The sequence below is a fragment of the Myotis myotis genome, unplaced genomic scaffold (assembly GCF_014108235.1).
Source record: "Myotis myotis isolate mMyoMyo1 unplaced genomic scaffold, mMyoMyo1.p scaffold_m19_p_25, whole genome shotgun sequence".
In the NCBI taxonomy this organism is placed as follows: domain Eukaryota; kingdom Metazoa; phylum Chordata; class Mammalia; order Chiroptera; family Vespertilionidae; genus Myotis; species Myotis myotis.
In genome coordinates this window covers 1,874,675-1,892,286 of record NW_023416330.1, presented here as the reverse complement: position 1 = coordinate 1,892,286, position 17,612 = coordinate 1,874,675, and the positions used below count along the sequence as shown (strand labels likewise).

The following is a 17,612-nucleotide window of genomic DNA, read 5'->3' as shown; positions in this document are numbered from 1 at the left end:
TTTGACTCTGGTGACCCAGGAGCCCCTCCCAGCGTTGGGGTGGTTGGGAGTCACGTGGCCTGAGTGAAGGTGACACAAGAGGGCAGGGACCCCTGGGGCCTGGAGCCCCGGGCCTGGCGGCTCTGCACTCAGGGCTCCCGCAAGCTCAGAGGCCTGGACACCCTTGAGAGGCCTCGCAAGGCCCCTCGAGGTGGCACATGCACAGACTGCCACACGGGCGATGGCCAGAGGCACGCCCTGGGCCCGGCGATGCCGGCACCACCACGCTGTGACTGACCCACCTCCTCTCCGCTCCGCAGGACGATGCTGAAGGAGCAGTACATTGACAGGACGCGCGTGGCCGTGTTCGGGCAGGTGAGCCGTGCTGTCCTTTTCCTGATCAACCCTGACATTCAGGGCGGGGACCTCCACGCCCCACCCCAAGGCCGGAGTCAGGTTCACCGGGAACGTCTGGGGTCTGGAGCTGTGAGCACTTCTGTACACGTGAGAGGGTGGAGCTGGGGGCTCTCTGGGGTCCTGGGAGCGGGGAGGGGCCACTGCCGCTGGGATCTGTGGACTCTGGCTTGTGGACAGACCACCCATGGGACACTGCTCTCAGCAGACCCTGGTGGGCCATGGGGCTCTGGGGAAAAATCCACTCCGCAGGCTTTATCTTCTGAAGCAGTTCTCGGCTCACAGCTAAACTGGGAGTCAGGTGCAGAGGTCCCCCCACTGTCAACACCCCCCCAGGGGGTACCTTATTCCAGTGGTGAACCTCCACCGACAAGTCGTGTCGCCGAAGCCCATGGTCCGTGGGAGGGCTCACGCCCGGTGCTGCTCATGCTATGGGTTGAGACAGACTCGTGATGACCCAGAGGGGTTTCATGGCCCTGAAATCCTCTGTGCTCCACCCACTCGTCCTGCTCACCCCACCGGGGCGGCCTTCCTCCTGTTCAAGGCTGTGCCCCTTTCGGAATGTCATCTGCTGGCTGCTGCGGCGGCCATTGCCTTGGGCACCAGCCTCCGTGTTCTTGCTCTCAACTAGACTTGAAAAGGGTATCAAACTTCAGCCAAGCCAGAGAATAAACATGCAAACATCATCATCTTTCCACCAATAATGTGGGGGATTCACTATATTCAAATTACAATCTTTTATTTTTTTAATCTTTATTGTTGAAAGTAGTACATATATGCCTTTTATCCCCCATTGTTCTCTCCCAGCCCGCTCCCTGCCCCCCACCCCAGGCCCTCACCACCCTATTGTCTGTGTCCATGGGCCATGCATATGTGCATACAAGGTCTTTGTTTGCTCACCTCCCACCCACCCACCCTCCCCCGCCTTCCCTCCGAGATTCCGCACTCAGTTCCCTGCTTCCCTGCCTCTGGATCTATTTTTGTTCATCAGTTTATGTTGTTCATTAGATTCCACATGTGAGTGAGGTCATGTGATACTTGTCTTTCTCTGACTGGCTTATTCTGCTGATTATAATCCCATGAAGATGCAAAAGCCACGTGAGTTCTCGCAGCCCTGAGAAGTCAGGGCAGTTCGGCTCCAAGCCGGGCTGAGGAAAGCGCGTTCGGGCTTCTCCCTGTCTTTTCAGGGCGCCATCGCTCATCTCTTCTCAATGCTGAGTAACATGCCATGCTCAGGACAGACCCGCTCATTTGCCCATCACCTGCTGAGGGCATCCTGGTTTAGCATTAGGAAAAGGCTGCTGTGAACAGCTCTGTGCAGGTTGTGTGGACTTATGTTTGCAACTCCTTTGGGTAAATACCCAGGCGGGCAAGTGCTGTGTCACGTGGTGTGAGTGTTTGGTTCTGGAAGACACGGCAGAGCTGTCTCCAGAGGGTCTGCCTGGCAGGGAGGGCCGTCCCCGCTGCCAGGGCCTCCCAGCACTGAGGGCGGCTGTGCTTGTTAAGAACCGAACTGCAGAATGGCTTGAGGACATAGGTTCCACTGACAATACATAGTATTGGGCAGAAACCAAAAAGATCTACTGCCATCCAGACAAGATATTCCTCTCCCATTGAAGGAACACTTTTATATATAATACTAGTGGCCTGGTGCACGAAATTTGTGCACAGCGGTGGGGGGACAGGGGGGTTCCCTCAGCCCGGCCTGCACCCTCTCCAATCTGGAACCCCTCAGGGGATGTCCAATTGCTAGTTTAGAGATGGGGCCTAAACCGGCAGTCAGACATCCCTCTCACAAGCTGGGACTGCTGGCTCCTAACCGCTCACCTGCCTGCCTGCCTGATCACCCCTAACCACTCTTCATGCTGGCCTGATCACCCCCAACTGCCCTCCCCTGCTGGCCTGATCACCCCTAACCGCTTCTGCCTTGGCCCCACCACCATGGCTTTGTCCAGAAGGATGTCCGGAAGGTCTCCGAGAAGGTCTCCCAGTCTAATTAGCATATTACACTTTTATTAGTATAGACTAGTGGCCCAGTGCATGAATTCCTGCACATTGAAAGGAAATTAATCAGAAGAAATACTTTAATATTGCTATTTGCCCTCTCTCTATAATAGAAGTGTCAACCAAATTCACGATCAATAATGACAGATCGAAACACACATGTGCAATTGGCGCCAGCGAGAGCTTTATATGTATCACGCATGTGCACATCAACTTAGCCTTTTATAAATATAGAATAAACTTGCTTAATTAGACCTGCTTTCTAAAGTAGCTAAACTTTTTCCAGCCCAGTGAAGCACCCCAACTTCTCTTTCAGGTAATTGTCAGCAATACAGCAGTAAATATCGACACGAAGCAGGTTATTATTGTAGATCATGCAGGGAGAACAAAGGGTAAAATATTTAACTGCAGCAGTGTTTGACTATATGCTGCTCAGTGAGAAACCCTGAAGTCATTTTCAAGGTCCACCATTTCTTACTTCTTTTCAGTCAGGTCAAGTTTCTAAGCTTTCTAAAGCTCCATTTTCTGGCTAATGAAAAGAAAATAGGATTCCACTGAGTCTCCTATCTACCTACTCCAGGACTCCTGTGAGGATCAAATGAGATGAGGCTCGGGAAAATGCTCTGTGCACAGACATTTGGTTACAGTATAAAATGTTTCCACCTATAAAGGAAGTCATGTTCCTGGGCTAAAGAAACTGCAAGGAGGCTAGTCGCTAGAGAGAGGAAGCCGGGCATTGCTATGTGACATCATTACCCAGATAAACACTTAGCATATTAGCCTTTTATATATATACTAGAGGCCTGTTGCACAAAGATTCGCGCAATAGGCCTTCCTTCCCCTGGCTGCCGGCACCAGTTTTCCTCTGGCACCCAGGACCCACGCCTTTGGTCCGGCTGCATCGAGGCTTGGCTTCTCTGCTGCGGCCTCAGCAAGGCTTGGCTACTCTACTGCAGCCACAGCGGAGAAGCCAAGGCTCTTCAGTCTTCGGTCTTCAGTCTTTGGTCTTCACTCCAGCTGGAGCCTTCAGTCTTTGCTCCGCGCCTGTGTATGCAAATTAACTGCCATCTTTGTTGGGTTAATTTGCATAGTTTCTCTGATTGGCTAGTGGGCGTAGCAGTGTGATACCAATTTGCATGTTTCTCTTTTATTAGTGAGGATAGATGACAAGCGTACATATTCAGGCCATCAATAATGCATTCTGTAGGGAGGTGGGCAGGGCACGGACTTCATACAGATTCTCCAGCAGAAATGTGGGTTCTCACCACCGAGCCTCCCATACCAGTACCCATATGCTCACACACACTCACACACACTCACATTCACAATCACACATACTCATACAAAAACACACACCCACGTACACACACACATTCACACATTCACACACACACACACAGCCATACACTCACACACATACATTCACCCTCACACACATACACAAACACACGGCCATGCACACTCACACAAACACACTCACAGAAACACACGCTTGTACGCACACTCACACTCATACAAATACATGCTCATGTACACTCATACACACATGCACACTCATGCACACATTCATCTACAAACACATGTTCACATACACTCACACACCCACTTACATGCAAACACACACTCATGCACACTCGCACACTCATGCACACGCACCTTTAACAGTTCTCCCCATAACCTGGTTCTCTTGGCCTTTGACTCCCTCCCACCTTTGCTCATCAGAACATCACATCTGTGTCCCTCCCTCTGGGTCTGGGAACAGAGCACCTCTGAGCAAGGATTCTGTAGGCGCCCGGGCGGGGGATAGTGTCCCGTTTGCTCTCTCTGGGAGGCACACATGGAAGCCAGGGTCTTTCATGTCAACCCCAAGGCAAGGACAATTTCAGAATTTAAGGAGTGACCCTGTGCAGGACACATGTGGGTGTCTGTCTCACGGCCGCCCTTAGACCCCGGTCCTGGTCCGCCCTCCCTCAGAACCACAGAAAATCACAGAGTGGACTGGCTTTGCCTGTAGACAAGGAGTTGGTGAGAAACACAGTAAAAGACGCTCTGATGGGAAGGACCCGATCACAGCCCTGAGCCCACACAGCCCTCTGTGACCTACACCACACCCACCCACACCACCTTCACAGCACTCGACACTCAGGCCCCAAAGGGGCCAAGCCTTGCATCCTGTCATATGTAGATGGGCACGTATTTGCTTTTCATATTTGCCTCCCTGGAAAAATTTTTAATATATTTTTATTGATATTAGAGAGGAAGGGAGGAGGAGAGAGATAGAAACATCTATGATGAGAGAGAATCATTGATCAGCTGCCTCCTGCACGCCCCCTACTGGGGATCTAGCCCACAACGTGGGCATGTGCCCTGATTGGGAATCAAACCGTGACCTTCTGGTTTATAGGTCAATGCTCAACCACTGAGCCACGCCAGCCGGACCCTGAAAAATATTTGAAGTTGAGTTTTTTTTTCTAAGCAGCTACATGAAAACGGTTGCTTGAGTGGCTAATATCTCAGTGTTTTCATGGCTGAGTTACGGACATTTACCCCCACTTAACTGTCCTTCTCTCCCCCAGAACTACGGTGGGTACCTGAGCACTTACATCCTCCCAGCGAAGGGTGAAAACCAGGGTCAGATGTTCACCTGCGGCTCTGCTCTTTCTCCAATAACGGACTTCAAGCTCTACGGTAAGGCTCGTGCTGCCCACACCACCAACCCCCTCCCGTGACCCCACCACCTTCCCTTCAGCTCCCCACCCTGCCAGCCCCCGCCTCGGGCACCCGCCGTGGGTCATAAGCTACACGGGTTGTAGGGCTCATGGCGAAGCTCAGAGACAGGGAGGCTGAACCCCTTGTCCTGGTGCCGTAAACCACGCGACCAGCCCTGGTTCTCACCCGGGCAGCAGTGGGAGCAGGAAGCCCGGGCGAGCCAGCGAGAGGGGGTGCTGAGACCCTCACACTGCTCTGCCTCTGCTCCCAGCCTCGGGTGGGGCCCCACGTGGGCTCTGTGTCCCCGGGGATCTGGTGGCAGACGGGCGGTGCAGGAGGCTGCAGGTATAAGCGGTGCAGCCCTGAGGGCTCCGCTCCGCTCTGCCCTCTGCCCGCCTTCCTCCAGGCAGTGTGGGCGCTGAGCCAGCGCCTGTCCCTGGAGAGAGTGGCTTTGTCGCTGGCAGGAGCCAGAGACAGGGATGGGTGTCAGGATGACTTGCTGCGGGACCAGACAGAGAGCAGACCTCCCAGGTGTGGGAGCCAGACGGCTGCCCGTGCCAGTTATGGGGGGTTGAGGTCCCCCTTCTTTCCCCTCGGGCCAGCCAGCCCTTTCCTCTGAGTGTGAATGGCTTTGTGGCATTAACCCCCTTTCTAAAGCGCCCATGCTGCACCCTGCCCGTGCCCTCGCCCACACCCAGGGCCCACGGAGGCCCAGCGCCTCGGTGCATCCAGCAGCCAAAGGCTCAGCGCTGACCTTTACCGAGTTCTCATGCAAATGCCCGCTTGCAATCACCCGAGACCTCACAATTCAAATGTGAATCTTTATGGTGGTTTCCCCCGGGAATACACGGAGCATATTTTCACGTCTCAAACTCAGGGAGGCTTCTTCAGATTTGTCATCGCGCCGTTTCAGATGTCCCGATCCAACCCACAAGTGCGGCCTCTGCCCCTGGCTCGTCCCTGTGCCCGCAGCGGGGTGTGGTCTCTGCTGCTGACCGAGGGCGTCCCAGAAACCTGTGGATGCTCTTCGGAGCACTTGGCTGGTGGAGCCTGGGCCAGGCCAGGGTTCGGGACGGAGCAGACAGGCCGAGACCAGGCGCGAGCGCACCCGGTGGGAATGGCGCTGTCTTGTCCTGTCGGGGGCTGGACGGGGCCTGGGAGTCAGGCTCACCAGGCACCACATCATTAAGCTTCTGCCTTCCTGCTTGACACCACCCAGCACCAGCACACTTAAACGTCGCCATGGTACCATCTGATTCCGTATAAAGGTCCAAGGGGTCCACATATAATACTTTCAACAATAAGATTTAAAAAGTAAAATAAAAGCTCCAGAAATATAAAAAATAAATAAAAAAGAGCCAAGAGGTCGAGTTTGGTTTTTGTAAGACAAACGTTTGCCAGGAAGAGGAGGTGAGCGCGCCCCACCAGGGCCCCAAGTCCGGGCTCCGGGCGGGGGTGACCCTCTCTCCCTCTGCTCGTACCCACCAGCGTCGGCATTTTCCGAGCGGTACTTGGGCCTCTACGGACTCGACAACAGAGCGTATGAGGTAGGCTCCGCACAGCTGCTGCTTGGCCACACGGGGAAGGTGATGAAATCCTCACCTCTTCTCTGTCCTGTCTCCCTCCTCTCCCCCTCCTCCCAACCCGAACCCACGCTCCCTCCAGCCTCCTGTCCTCTCCTCCCATCGGGAAGACCGCCCCCCTCACCCCCCCCCCCCCCGTACATTCTGTGAAAGGAGGTGGCCCCTCGGGTGGGTGCATTTCTGACTCCGGAACTTAGGGGCCAGGAAGAAAGTGGGAGAGTCTTTGATGGAGGATCTGTCTATGGTCCTTAGTTGTTGGGTGCACATGCCTGGCTCCCTGCCCCCAAAGCTGGTGCCAGGGACAGGGAACTCCTGCCGCCACAGCCGCTCAGGGATAGTGGGGACGGCACACGGCCCTCCTTCACCAGGCACAGCGAGAGGCCAGGCTCGGGCTGCAGGGCAGGACGGGGCCCTGAGGTTGAACGTTTAGCAAGGACAAGAGAGCTGAGCTCCTGGTGGCCCCAATGTCACCTCCCCTGAGCCAGCGCTCCTCCATTCCTGTCTCCATCCCTGTCTCCACCCGAGGGGAGTGGCCAGCGCTCATCCATCTCTGTCTCCATTCCTGTCTGTCTCCATCTGAGGGGTGCACGGGAGGGAAGGGGGGCTCCCTGAGGTGCTGTGTTTTCACCACAGACAGAAAGCCCCGTCCTGGACCCTGCTTCCGAGCCTGGCCCTTAATTCTCGGGATCTCCCCCACATACACACACCCCACGCAGGCCACTAACTGTCCCCTCGCCCTGCGTGCAGATGACCAAGGTGGCCCACCGGGTGTCGGCGCTGGAAGGGCAGCAGTTTCTGATCATCCACGCGACGGCCGATGGTGAGCACCGAGGAGCCCCTCCCTGTGGATGTGAGAGCAACAGCCCTGCTGGTGTGACGGGTTTAGACAAACCCTTTCCTCTTTTCTTTTCCCACAGAAAAAATCCACTTCCAGCACACAGCAGAGCTCATCACACAGCTGATCAAGGCGAAGGCCAACTACAGCCTGCAGGTAGGCTGCGCCTGGGGGACCGCCCTTCCGCCAAGAAGGAAGCGCCAGTGGCCCACAGTGTGGATGGAGTGCGGCCTTGCACTGCCGAGACCTGTGCAAGGCTGTCGGCATGGGCAGGAGTGTCCCACAAAGCTGCATGGGTTTATTTTCCTAGTAATTATGATAGTTCTGTCCTGCATTCGGGCTGTGCTTAAACCCTTTCAGACCTCCCCTCCCCCACCTCCACCCTGTGCGATGAGCAGGGCCAAGCAGCAGCCACACCCAACAGTGAGGGCGCCGTGTCCCTGGCGTGTGGGACGGGGGCTGCCATCACCGCGTAGATGAGAGCAGCATGGATGGTCCTGAGCTTCTCCCGCCCTCCACCCTCTAGGCAACACGTACTCACCAAACACCAGCCAGGGCTCCGGGATGGCCTGTGTCCAGACCGTCGTTAAAGACCCCACCCTCCCGAGAACCCACCCAGCCTCCTCCTGGCGTCAGCCCAACGCGCAGCCCAGCTTTCTTGAGAGCAGTGCCACTGCTGCTCGGGACACTTCCTCCACCTCCTGCCTGGCCACGGGGCCTTTGGAAAAACAGGCATGACCCCGACGTCTCTTGGGGTCCACCAATTGGTGGGAGATGTCCTCCACTCCCTGTCCCTCAGAGAGCACCGGGCACTGACCTTCACCTGCCCGGTTTCCAGCCCCTGGCCTCCCACATCGCTGGCCTGTGAGGGGCACCTGGCTGGGTTCAGGGGGCGCTTCCTGCTCGGATGTCTGGCTCTGGTGTGATGACTGGGGAGGGAGGCCGTTGTCAGTGCACCTGTGTGCTTCCTTCTGCAGTGACCCGACCGCAGCAGGCTTTACCCACGGGACGTGCATGGCCGATGGAAGGCCGGTCTCAGGGGCTAAGGTGGGCACTCCCCAGGCAGAGGCTGCCACATCAGCAGGTGCTGAGCAGGGCTCCTCCAGACCCCACTCAGGTCGAGGAGAGGGAACCCACGAGCAATGGCAACCTGCAGGCACAACAAGCGCCGTAGCAGGTGCTCAGTGAATCTGTAACAGTGAGGACTGGGGGGGGGGGGGTGCTGGGCCCCAGACAGGAGGGGCCACACTTCCTACAGGTTTATTTTCCCTCTTGTGCTGCTTGAAGTTGAACACACATACAGGTGTCCCCAAAATATGCATACACACTTCAACAGCTGGTGGCTCGATTTTGAAAATGAAATCTATTTTCATGAACGCCGCCTTTATAATTATTCAAAGTGTGTGTATACATTTTGGGGCACCCTACATAACAGCTCAGCGACAGCATTAAAAAATACTCTAAAATGAAGTGAATGTCATCCTTCAAAGACATATCCCAAACGCAGGTGTGTGGAAAGAGCGGGGTTTCCGGGTGTGTCCGCTCGGCTTTGAACCCCATTGGGACAGGTACCTTTCTGTGGAAATGGCGCAGCGCCCTTGGGCACGGGAGGTATCATTACACCTGGCAATGGAGCTGCCAGCATTCTTGCGTTCCCAGGGTCCAGGCCTTGTGCTGGGTGCTCCCCGTTTAAGTCCCGACCACTTTACAGCTAGATTCTATCTGGTGCATCTCCACTGGACACAACCGGGAACGTCCCTGCCCACGGCCGCGCGGGGGGTGTGAGCCAGGAGGCCTAGGCAGGTGGCGGCCCAGGAAAGCTAGAGAGAGAAAGCTGTAACTCGGGTTGCAGAGAGCTCGGTCGGCGTCCCAGCTGCGGCCCTGCGCCGGTCCTGCGCATGGATTCATGCTGCAGGTTCCAGGCCGGCTGAGTCCACGGCACAAAGGCCCTCCTAGCGGTGGACGCAGGGCCCCTGCGGCTGGCTGCCTCCGGGGGAGGAGGCACTGAGTCGGGTGGGACACTCACTTGCAGGCTCACGCGGCCCTGCGGCGCCCGCTGTGTGAGGCTGCACCTCGCCTGCGGCCGCCCTCCCGGGGAGGGTGCGCAGCCGCTCACTTCTCGCCTTCTTTGCAGATCTACCCGGACGAAAGCCATTACTTCCACGGCGAGCGCCTCCAGCGGCACCTCTACGGCGCCATCGTCAACTTCTTCGCGGAATGCTTCAGGGTCCAGGACAAACCGCCCACGGCCCCGGCGAGGGAGGAGGAGGAGGAGGAGGACTGAGCGACTGGCAGCCCCCCGCAGTGTGGCTCTCCCTGGACCAGGGTTGGACCGAGGACCCCGCCCCCGCTCCCGAGGCGCTGGGTGGGGCGGTGCGTCTCCCTCCCGTAGCACGTGCGTCTGGGGCCCTGAAGGCAGTGCTGCTTCAGAAACCAGCTCCTTCCGAGGGGAGATGCCTCCTCCCGAGGGGAGATGCCTCCTCCCTCCCGCGCGCCCCCAGGAGCCCGGACCCTCACGCATGCCTCCTGCTGGCCACACCGCGGCAGGCGCGTCCCAGGCGCCCCAGGAACCCGGTCAGGACGAGGGCAGAGAAGAAGTTGGCCGTGTTGGCGCCGTCTGGAGGCGGCATAGAGCCCCACCCGCCTGGCATGCCCACCGCCCAGGCACACATGCTGTCTGAGTAGCCACGCCATGGGCACCCCAGAGCACAATGCCCGACAGTCTCCCTCTGCCGCCTGCTCTTCTGCCAACCCTGCGCGGACAGTCCGCTGCAGCTGCGCCAGCGGTTAGCCTCCCGGAATTAATCGTATTTTTCTATGGTTTTTACCTGACGGTCTGCGGCCACGGGGTTGCTTCTCTGTGCTTGTTTGTCTGTTATCCTTGGTTTTGCTTTGTTTCCTCCCGTGGGTTGTCAGCTCCCTGCTTGTTTGGAGGGAGAAACGGATCGGAAGCAACTAACCGCTCTCTCCTGAGTGGGCTCAGACTTTAGGGAGATATTTCAAAATGCCGAGGGGAAAACAGCCACCACCACGTACTAAAACAGAAAAATACATAAATAAAAGCTCTCCCACCAGCTGCCTGGGTCCGGCTTAGATTCTCCCATCCATCCACACGTGCCCTTAACCCTCGCCTTCCCTCCCCATATGTTGTCAAGTCTGTTCAGATGCCATTTGGTTTTAAAAAAAAAAAACCATAAAAGACAAAGTGTTGCCTCCCCTCCAAGTCTGTCCTGTGTGCTTGGGGACGGGAACGCTGGAGGATAGGTGGCCTGTTCGGCCGCGCCTCCTGACCTGAGAGGCTGGGTGCCCACCCGCCGCCCGCGGGCAGCCACGCGGATGCCGTAGGCGCCCCCCAGACGCCCCGGGGTGCCCGTGCGCGTGTCATCCTGTCGCACATAAAGACAGGCCTGTGCGTCAGGGGTGCGCTGTGTGCGGCCCCTCCCACGGGCTCACCCTGTCACCTGCATGCCACCTCCACTCGTCTGCCTCCACACGTGCTGGTGTGCACCCTCCCCGCCGCCCGGCCGCCGCAGCTCTCCACGCCTGAACGTCAGCCCCGGCGCCGCGGGCCAGCAGCGGTGCAGCGGTGCAGGTGCAGGGCTGGGCTTGGAGTCGTCTGAGCGGCGGGAGCGGTGCTCCACCGGAAGGTCTCCGGCACAGGGGGTGTAGGTGCCACGTCGTGGCTTGTGGAAGGATGGAAGTGCTGGCTTCACTGGGGCACGGCGTGGTCACACTCCCCCGTCCCGTGGGTCTGTGGGAGGAGGGAGAACTGGCGGGTGTGTGCTCATCCTGGAATAAAACCCGATTTTACCACTCGGAACACTCTTCCCTCGCTTATCCTCGGGCGCGTCCATGGAGAGGGTGCCAGCGACGGGTGGTCTCTGCGGGGGCCCCCCAGCCCCGCGCGCCCCAGGCAGCCCCGTGCTGGCCGCAACGTTGCCACAGTAAACCCTCGGTTTTGCGGACCTCAATTTAACCAGATTTAATGGTCAAAATTTCCAGTATGTACATCATATGTGAACATTAACATCCTGTTAATTTTAAAATGCTTTTAATCACGATTTGCTTATAATTAACAGGTTAGATTTTTGTTATTAATTCACTGTTATTTGTTATTTTTTTAAGTGAGGTGTTTTCAGAGTTGAAAGGTACACTTTTATTCCTCATCAAGCCCTTTGTTAAAACTTGTGAATAGATCAGGGCAGTGATGGCGAACCTATGACACGCGTGTCAGAGGTGACATGTGAACTCATTTTTTTGGTTGATATTTCTTTGTTAAATGTCATTTAAATATATAAAATAAATATCAAAAAATATAAGTCTTTGTTTTACTCTGGTTGCAAATATCAAAACATTTCTATATGTGGCACGGCACCAGAGTTAAGTTAGGGTTTTTCAAAATGCTGACACGCGGAGCGCAAAAGCTTCGCCATCACTGGACTAGGGTGTCTCAGAGCCAAGGTCATGCTGTTGTTTGTTTGTTAGTACTCGCTCCGGGATATTTTTTCTTTGATTTTTAGGGAGCGTGGCAGGGAGGGGGAGAGACAGAGAGAGAAGCATCGACATGAAAGAGACACATCAATCAGTTGCCTCCCTCACACGCCCAGGCGGGCGCCAGGGATCAAGCCTGCAACCGAGATATGTGCCCTTGACGGAATCCAACCCCGGACCCTTCAGTCCAAGGGCCAGCTGACGCTAACCTCTAAGCCAGCTGGCTAGGGCAGCACACTGTTATTTTTAACAAATTTTAGCAACTAGGCCATATGTTGGAAAAAGCTCTGTGGTAATTTTGCCAACAAAAGTAAATATTACTTATCTACCACTATAGTCTACATATTTAAATCCAAGAGCCATCACGGGCAAACAGTGTTCAGGACCGACTAGCACGCGGCCGCGCTGCGTCACCTGCAGCCGTGCTGTCTCCTGACTCTCGGCGGGTTAGCAGGTGCCGCCCCCTGCCCCGCCCCCCAACCTGTGCATTTGTTTATGGCAGTGGTCGGGAAACTCGTTAGTCAACAGAGCCAAATATCAACAGTACAACGACTGAAATTTCTTTTGAGAGCCAAATTTTTTAAACTTAAACTATATAGGTAGGTACATTGTTATTAGCTTAATTAGGGGACTCCTAAGGCTTAGGAAGAGCCACACTCAAGGGGCCAAAGAGCCGCATGTGGCTCGCGAGCCGCAGTTTGCTGACCACGGGTTTATGGGACCTGACGCTCACATTTCCTAGGCCTATTCACTATAAATTTAAAATCTCAGCACATGTAGAAAACTCTTCTGTGAAATTAAACTTTCCCTACATAATTTTAATTACACAAATGTGTCTACATAAGTAAAAACATTAAACCAATTAATTTGTCAATTTTTTTAACATATACATTCAGAAAACCTGCTTTATTATGCAACGGACTTTCTGCTTCAATGGCCACGCCCTCGCCCAAACTAGTCTGTTCCCTGAGGTTTTACTGCACAAGACTTTCCAGCCACCGACCTGCAAGAAGCCTGTTCCCGTCTGGTTATTCATTTGGCGAGTCTGGCGTGAACAGAACTCGGCCAGAAAGCAGGGCATCCACAAAATAAACCCGAACCCCCGAGCAGAGGCGCCTCAGAGATGAGATCAGCATGCACCCCACGGGGGACAGCTGAGCCGCACCCTCTTCTCCACCCAGAATCCCCTGGCGCTGGTGCCGAGGGCCTGGCTCCCGTCTGCAAACCACAAGCTCCAGAGCAGCCGTCACTCTGGGTTCTGCCCCACCCCCGGCACAGACAGGGGGTCCAAAGTCCAGAACAGACCAGGCGTCACCCCACATCACACAGGAAGCATCTGAAGCCCGGGCCTCCGGGGTGCAGAATGTCCCCCTGGGGTTCTCCACGTCCCCAGCACTGGCGCCCCCAGCAGGACCTGGCCAACACGCGCCAGGCTGCCTGGAAATGGGGCCGGGGTCTAGATTCTGAACAAACGACGAAGCTGTGCTGTGCCCATCTCTGCTGGCTTCCACGCGGTGGCACAAGCACAGCGAGGAGCATGGGTCATGGGCCCGAACCCGACTCACCTCTAGCTCACAACCCTCAAACTCTGGTCTGCGTCACCATCCCGCCTGGCTTTTGTAAAAGAGACCCCGAAGCCCAGGCTGACGATGCCCACGTGTCTGCGCCCGCACATGTGAAAGTGCCTCTCTGGGTTCCCTGGCCCGTCTGAGCTCACCTCCTCTGGCCACAGACTGAGCCGATGACCCACGGCAAAAACTTGGCCCCAGGAAATCAGAATCCTGGGCGACCGTTTCTGATCGTAAGAGCAGGCCCCGGGGTAGCAGCACTTCAGACCGTACGAGAGGGTCTGCCCGCCTCAGCTCCTGAGCAGCTCGGTCCCCAGGGGGCTCCCGCGGTCCCTGCCACAGCCCCTCCCGGAAACCCCTTTCCATCTAAATGCCAGGTTCGCTCTCTACCGGATGGAAGGAGCTGCCAGACCACTACTTCTCAGAGCTTCCATTTCCCATGGGCCTGAGTCCAGCCCCTTAAACATGACGTAACACCTGCAACCCCAGGCCCCAAGTTATTTTGGCAAACGCACCTCCCATTAGTGCCCCTACTCAGAGCATCCTGCACATGCCCACGCCTGCCTGCTCTGTGCTCACGTGCACGCGCACGCACACACCTTCATGCATGCACACTTGTGCACACTCACATATACTCACTGACACACACATTCACATGTACATGCACACACTCACATATACTCACTGACACACACATTCACATGTACATGCACACACTCACATATACTCACTGACACACACATTCACATGTACATGCACACATTCACATGCACACGCACACACCTTCATGCATGCACACTTGTGCACACTCACATATACTCGCTGACACACATTCACATGTACATGCACACACTCACACGCACACGCACACACCTTGGTGCATGCACACTTGTGCACACTCACATATACTCACTGACACACACACTCACATGCACAGCATCCTACTCGCAGACACGGTTACTTTCCCCTCAGTCCACACAGCGTCTCTGACACCTGGGCTGGGTTGCTCTCTCTGGGGGCCCTGTGCGCTGTGGGTGCCCAGCGTTCACCGCCCTCCAGGCACCAGATGCAGAGGCGCCCGCAGCCCGCTCCAGGCCCTGTCCCCCACGGGCACTGCCACTGCTTGTGTCAGTGCTGGGCAAAAGTCAGTCACTCCAGAATTAATGCAATATTCCTATATGAATAGTAACTATTAATAATGACTGTTGATTGAGAGCTTGCTTGTCCCACTGCTCCCAGCGTCCCAGGTGGAGCAACATCGTCATCCCACAGTCAGCACACCCGCCCCAGCAGCACACCGCCCCCCCCCCCCCCCCCCGCCCCAGCAGCCCAGGACGCGGACTTGCTGCCACCCTCAGGGCAGAGCGGGGGCCGGCAGGAGCAGCAGGTGCGGAGCAGCCACGCGGAGCGCACCAAGGCGGGCTCTGACCAGCCCACAGGGAGTTCACCCGTGTCGGGGACCGGTGACGCGGTGTGGCCACCGTGCCTTGGAATAACAGGTTTGGTGTTGGTTTGGCTTTTGTGGTTGGTTTGTTCTGGTCGAAGGAGTGGGCGGGTCCCTGCCCAGGCGCCTGGAGAGAAGACGGGTCTCTAACGGGGAGCAGAGGTGCTGTGGCTCACGTGGGCGCAGGGGCCGCCCCAGCTCAGCAGGACGCCGCCTGGCATCCTCAGTCCAGTGATCCTCCAGGGGTCGGGCCACCTCGGCCGCCCAGGGTCTGCGAAGGTGTCCGCGAAGGTGTCCGCTGGTCAGTGTGGCCAGACCGGGCGGGAAAGCGCTGGCGGGGGGGGGGGGGGGGGGGGGGGGGCGGGGGAGCCGGGGGCACCGAGTGTCTGGGGACAGAAGCCAAGGGGAGGCCAGGCCCCGGGGAGCACTGCCCAGCGTCCGTGTTGGGCCTCACCGCAGCCAGACGCAGCTGCTGGGTGTGACTTCCAGGCGGGTTTCTTTATGGTGAGGCGGCATTTTTCACATAAATGTCTGGCATCTTAGAGACGTGACAAGTTCATCGCGGCAGGAAGTGGGCCAGCCCTGCCTCCACACTCTGCTTCTGACCGATGGTTGGAGGTCTGTGGTCGGACGACGTCAGGGAATCGGGTGCTACATGACCGTTTACACAGACATCTCCGCGTTCTCCGCAAGCCAGGCCACCCCTCTGAGCAGGGCGCCCGCTGGCTCAGAGAGTCAGCCTGCGGAGCTGGGCTTCTGTGCGCACCTGGTGCTGAGACCAAGAGGAAACCCTCATCAGCCTTTACCTGCAGGGTCTGCTCCAGGTGCGGCCTCACTGGCTTCCAGGCCCCGACCACCCCGCACCCAACACCCAGCCCTGCATGGGGACCTCTGCCCTGCAGGCAGGAGGGGGAGGAGGCAGGTGGGACTGAGCTCAGGAGCTGACGCGGGAGGCACCTATCTGAGGGCCTCTTGGTCCCACCAGTCCCTGGACCTGGTCCTCAGACCTGGGCGTCCCCGCCGCAGTGAGCACTCCTGCCGCAGTGAGCATTCCTTCGTCCTGAGAGCGGAGACGCTGCGGCCTCGCGAAGGCCCGGCTGGGAGGGCCGTGCCCGTGGTCCCTGCCCAGGCAGTTCGTCCAGCAGCTGAGGCTGTTCATTTTAGCAAAATCACAAAATGCAGCCTAAAGAGGAGCAGGAGAGGCGGCTGGGACCAGCTCATTGGGTCTGAGCCGCCAGCTGGTGCCCGCCCCGCACCCCCGGGGCTTGCCCCGCCCTGCGGCCTGAGCACAGGCGCTTCTCAGGTCCCACCCGCGCCCACAGCTCCCGGGGATGCCGTCTTGCCCACGACTCGTCTTCTGAGTGGGTTTTACTTCTCCAGCCGGACTGAAACATAGGCACCAAAACTAGTGTCGCAGGGACAGGGGTGGGCCAGTGGCCTGCCCGACCTGGTCCTCCCCACGCCCACACGGTGCTCACCCCCCAAATACCTGGAAATGGGATGTCAAGGCCCTGCGCTTGCCACCAGCCAGCCAGCCACCTCCCCAATATCAACCTCCCACTAATGGAGCCACCTCCCACACCATCTCGCAGGAAGGGGGCAATGGGCGAACCCTCTGCCCCCCCCAACCCCCCCACCCCCGCCCCCCCCGCGCGCACAAGCAACTCGTTGACCCTGACTGGGATGGCCTGGCCTGTTCGCTGCCATCAGACCCCGCCCTCTGGGGCCAGTGGGGGACTCCCACTCAGGCCTGAGTCCTATGAGGCCCGCAGCCGCAGTGGGGCAGGAGGGGAGAAGCTGGTCTTGCTAAGAAGAACCCTTCCGAATGGCTGAGTCTTCGTCGACCCGGGAAACGTCCACACCTGTGAGAACGGCGACAGGGGTTCGTTAAGGCCTGGCCGGGCTCTCAGTGGGTTAGAGCGTCATCCGGATGCGCCAAGGTTGCGGGTTCGGTCCCCAGTCAGGGCATGTGCAAGCATCAATCAATAAGTAGAACAACAAATCAATGTTTCTCTCGCTCTCAAATCAATAAAAAAAAAAAATTAAAGCCGAAACCGGTTTGGCTCAGTGGATAGAGCGTTGGCTTGCGGACTGAAAGGTCCCAGGTTCGATTCCGGTCAAGGGCATGTACCTGGGTTGCGGGCACATCCCCAGTAGGAGATGTGCAGGAGGCAGCTGATCGATGTTTCTCTCTCATCGATGTTTCTAACTTTCTATCTCTCCCCCTTCCTCTCTGTAAAAAAATCAATAAAATATATTTTTAAAAAAATTAAAAAGTTTATTTGAGCCAAACTGATGACAATGCCAGGATCTCAGATGCTGGGAGAGGAGTTTGCAGTTTCTTGTCCGCGTTGGGAGTGAAGGCGGGACCACGGGAAGCTCCCCCGCAGGGGGACAGGCGGGGGGGCAGGGGGGGGCACAGGCGGGTGGGTTACGGGACAGCAGCCTGCGTGCTCTCAGGAGGTGGGGGCAGCTTATTTCAAAGCCGCAGGAGCCGTGCCCACTGGCCTGCCCGGGCGTGTGTGAGCAGGTCCCGCTGCCAGGCCCCATGTCACCCAGGCCTCCGCTTCCCGCCTTTGGTTGGA

At 57.1% G+C, this 17,612-nt stretch overlaps 1 protein-coding gene across 3 annotated transcripts in view; it reads left to right on the top strand.

The window, feature by feature from the left end:
- DPP6 (dipeptidyl peptidase like 6) overlaps positions 1-10,747 on the top strand; it is a 569,872-nt gene extending 559,125 nt beyond the window's left edge. For all 3 annotated transcript variants that reach the window (XM_036356191.1, XM_036356189.1, XM_036356190.1), the window contains exons 21-26: positions 300-354; positions 4,974-5,085; positions 6,595-6,653; positions 7,437-7,509; positions 7,607-7,680; positions 9,659-10,747. In XM_036356191.1, the coding sequence (XP_036212084.1) occupies positions 300-354; positions 4,974-5,085; positions 6,595-6,653; positions 7,437-7,509; positions 7,607-7,680; positions 9,659-9,808 (523 nt within the window). In that variant the 3' untranslated portion in view covers positions 9,809-10,747. The remainder of the gene's footprint in view (positions 1-299; positions 355-4,973; positions 5,086-6,594; positions 6,654-7,436; positions 7,510-7,606; positions 7,681-9,658) is intronic.
- The last annotated feature ends 6,865 nt before the right edge of the window (positions 10,748-17,612 follow it).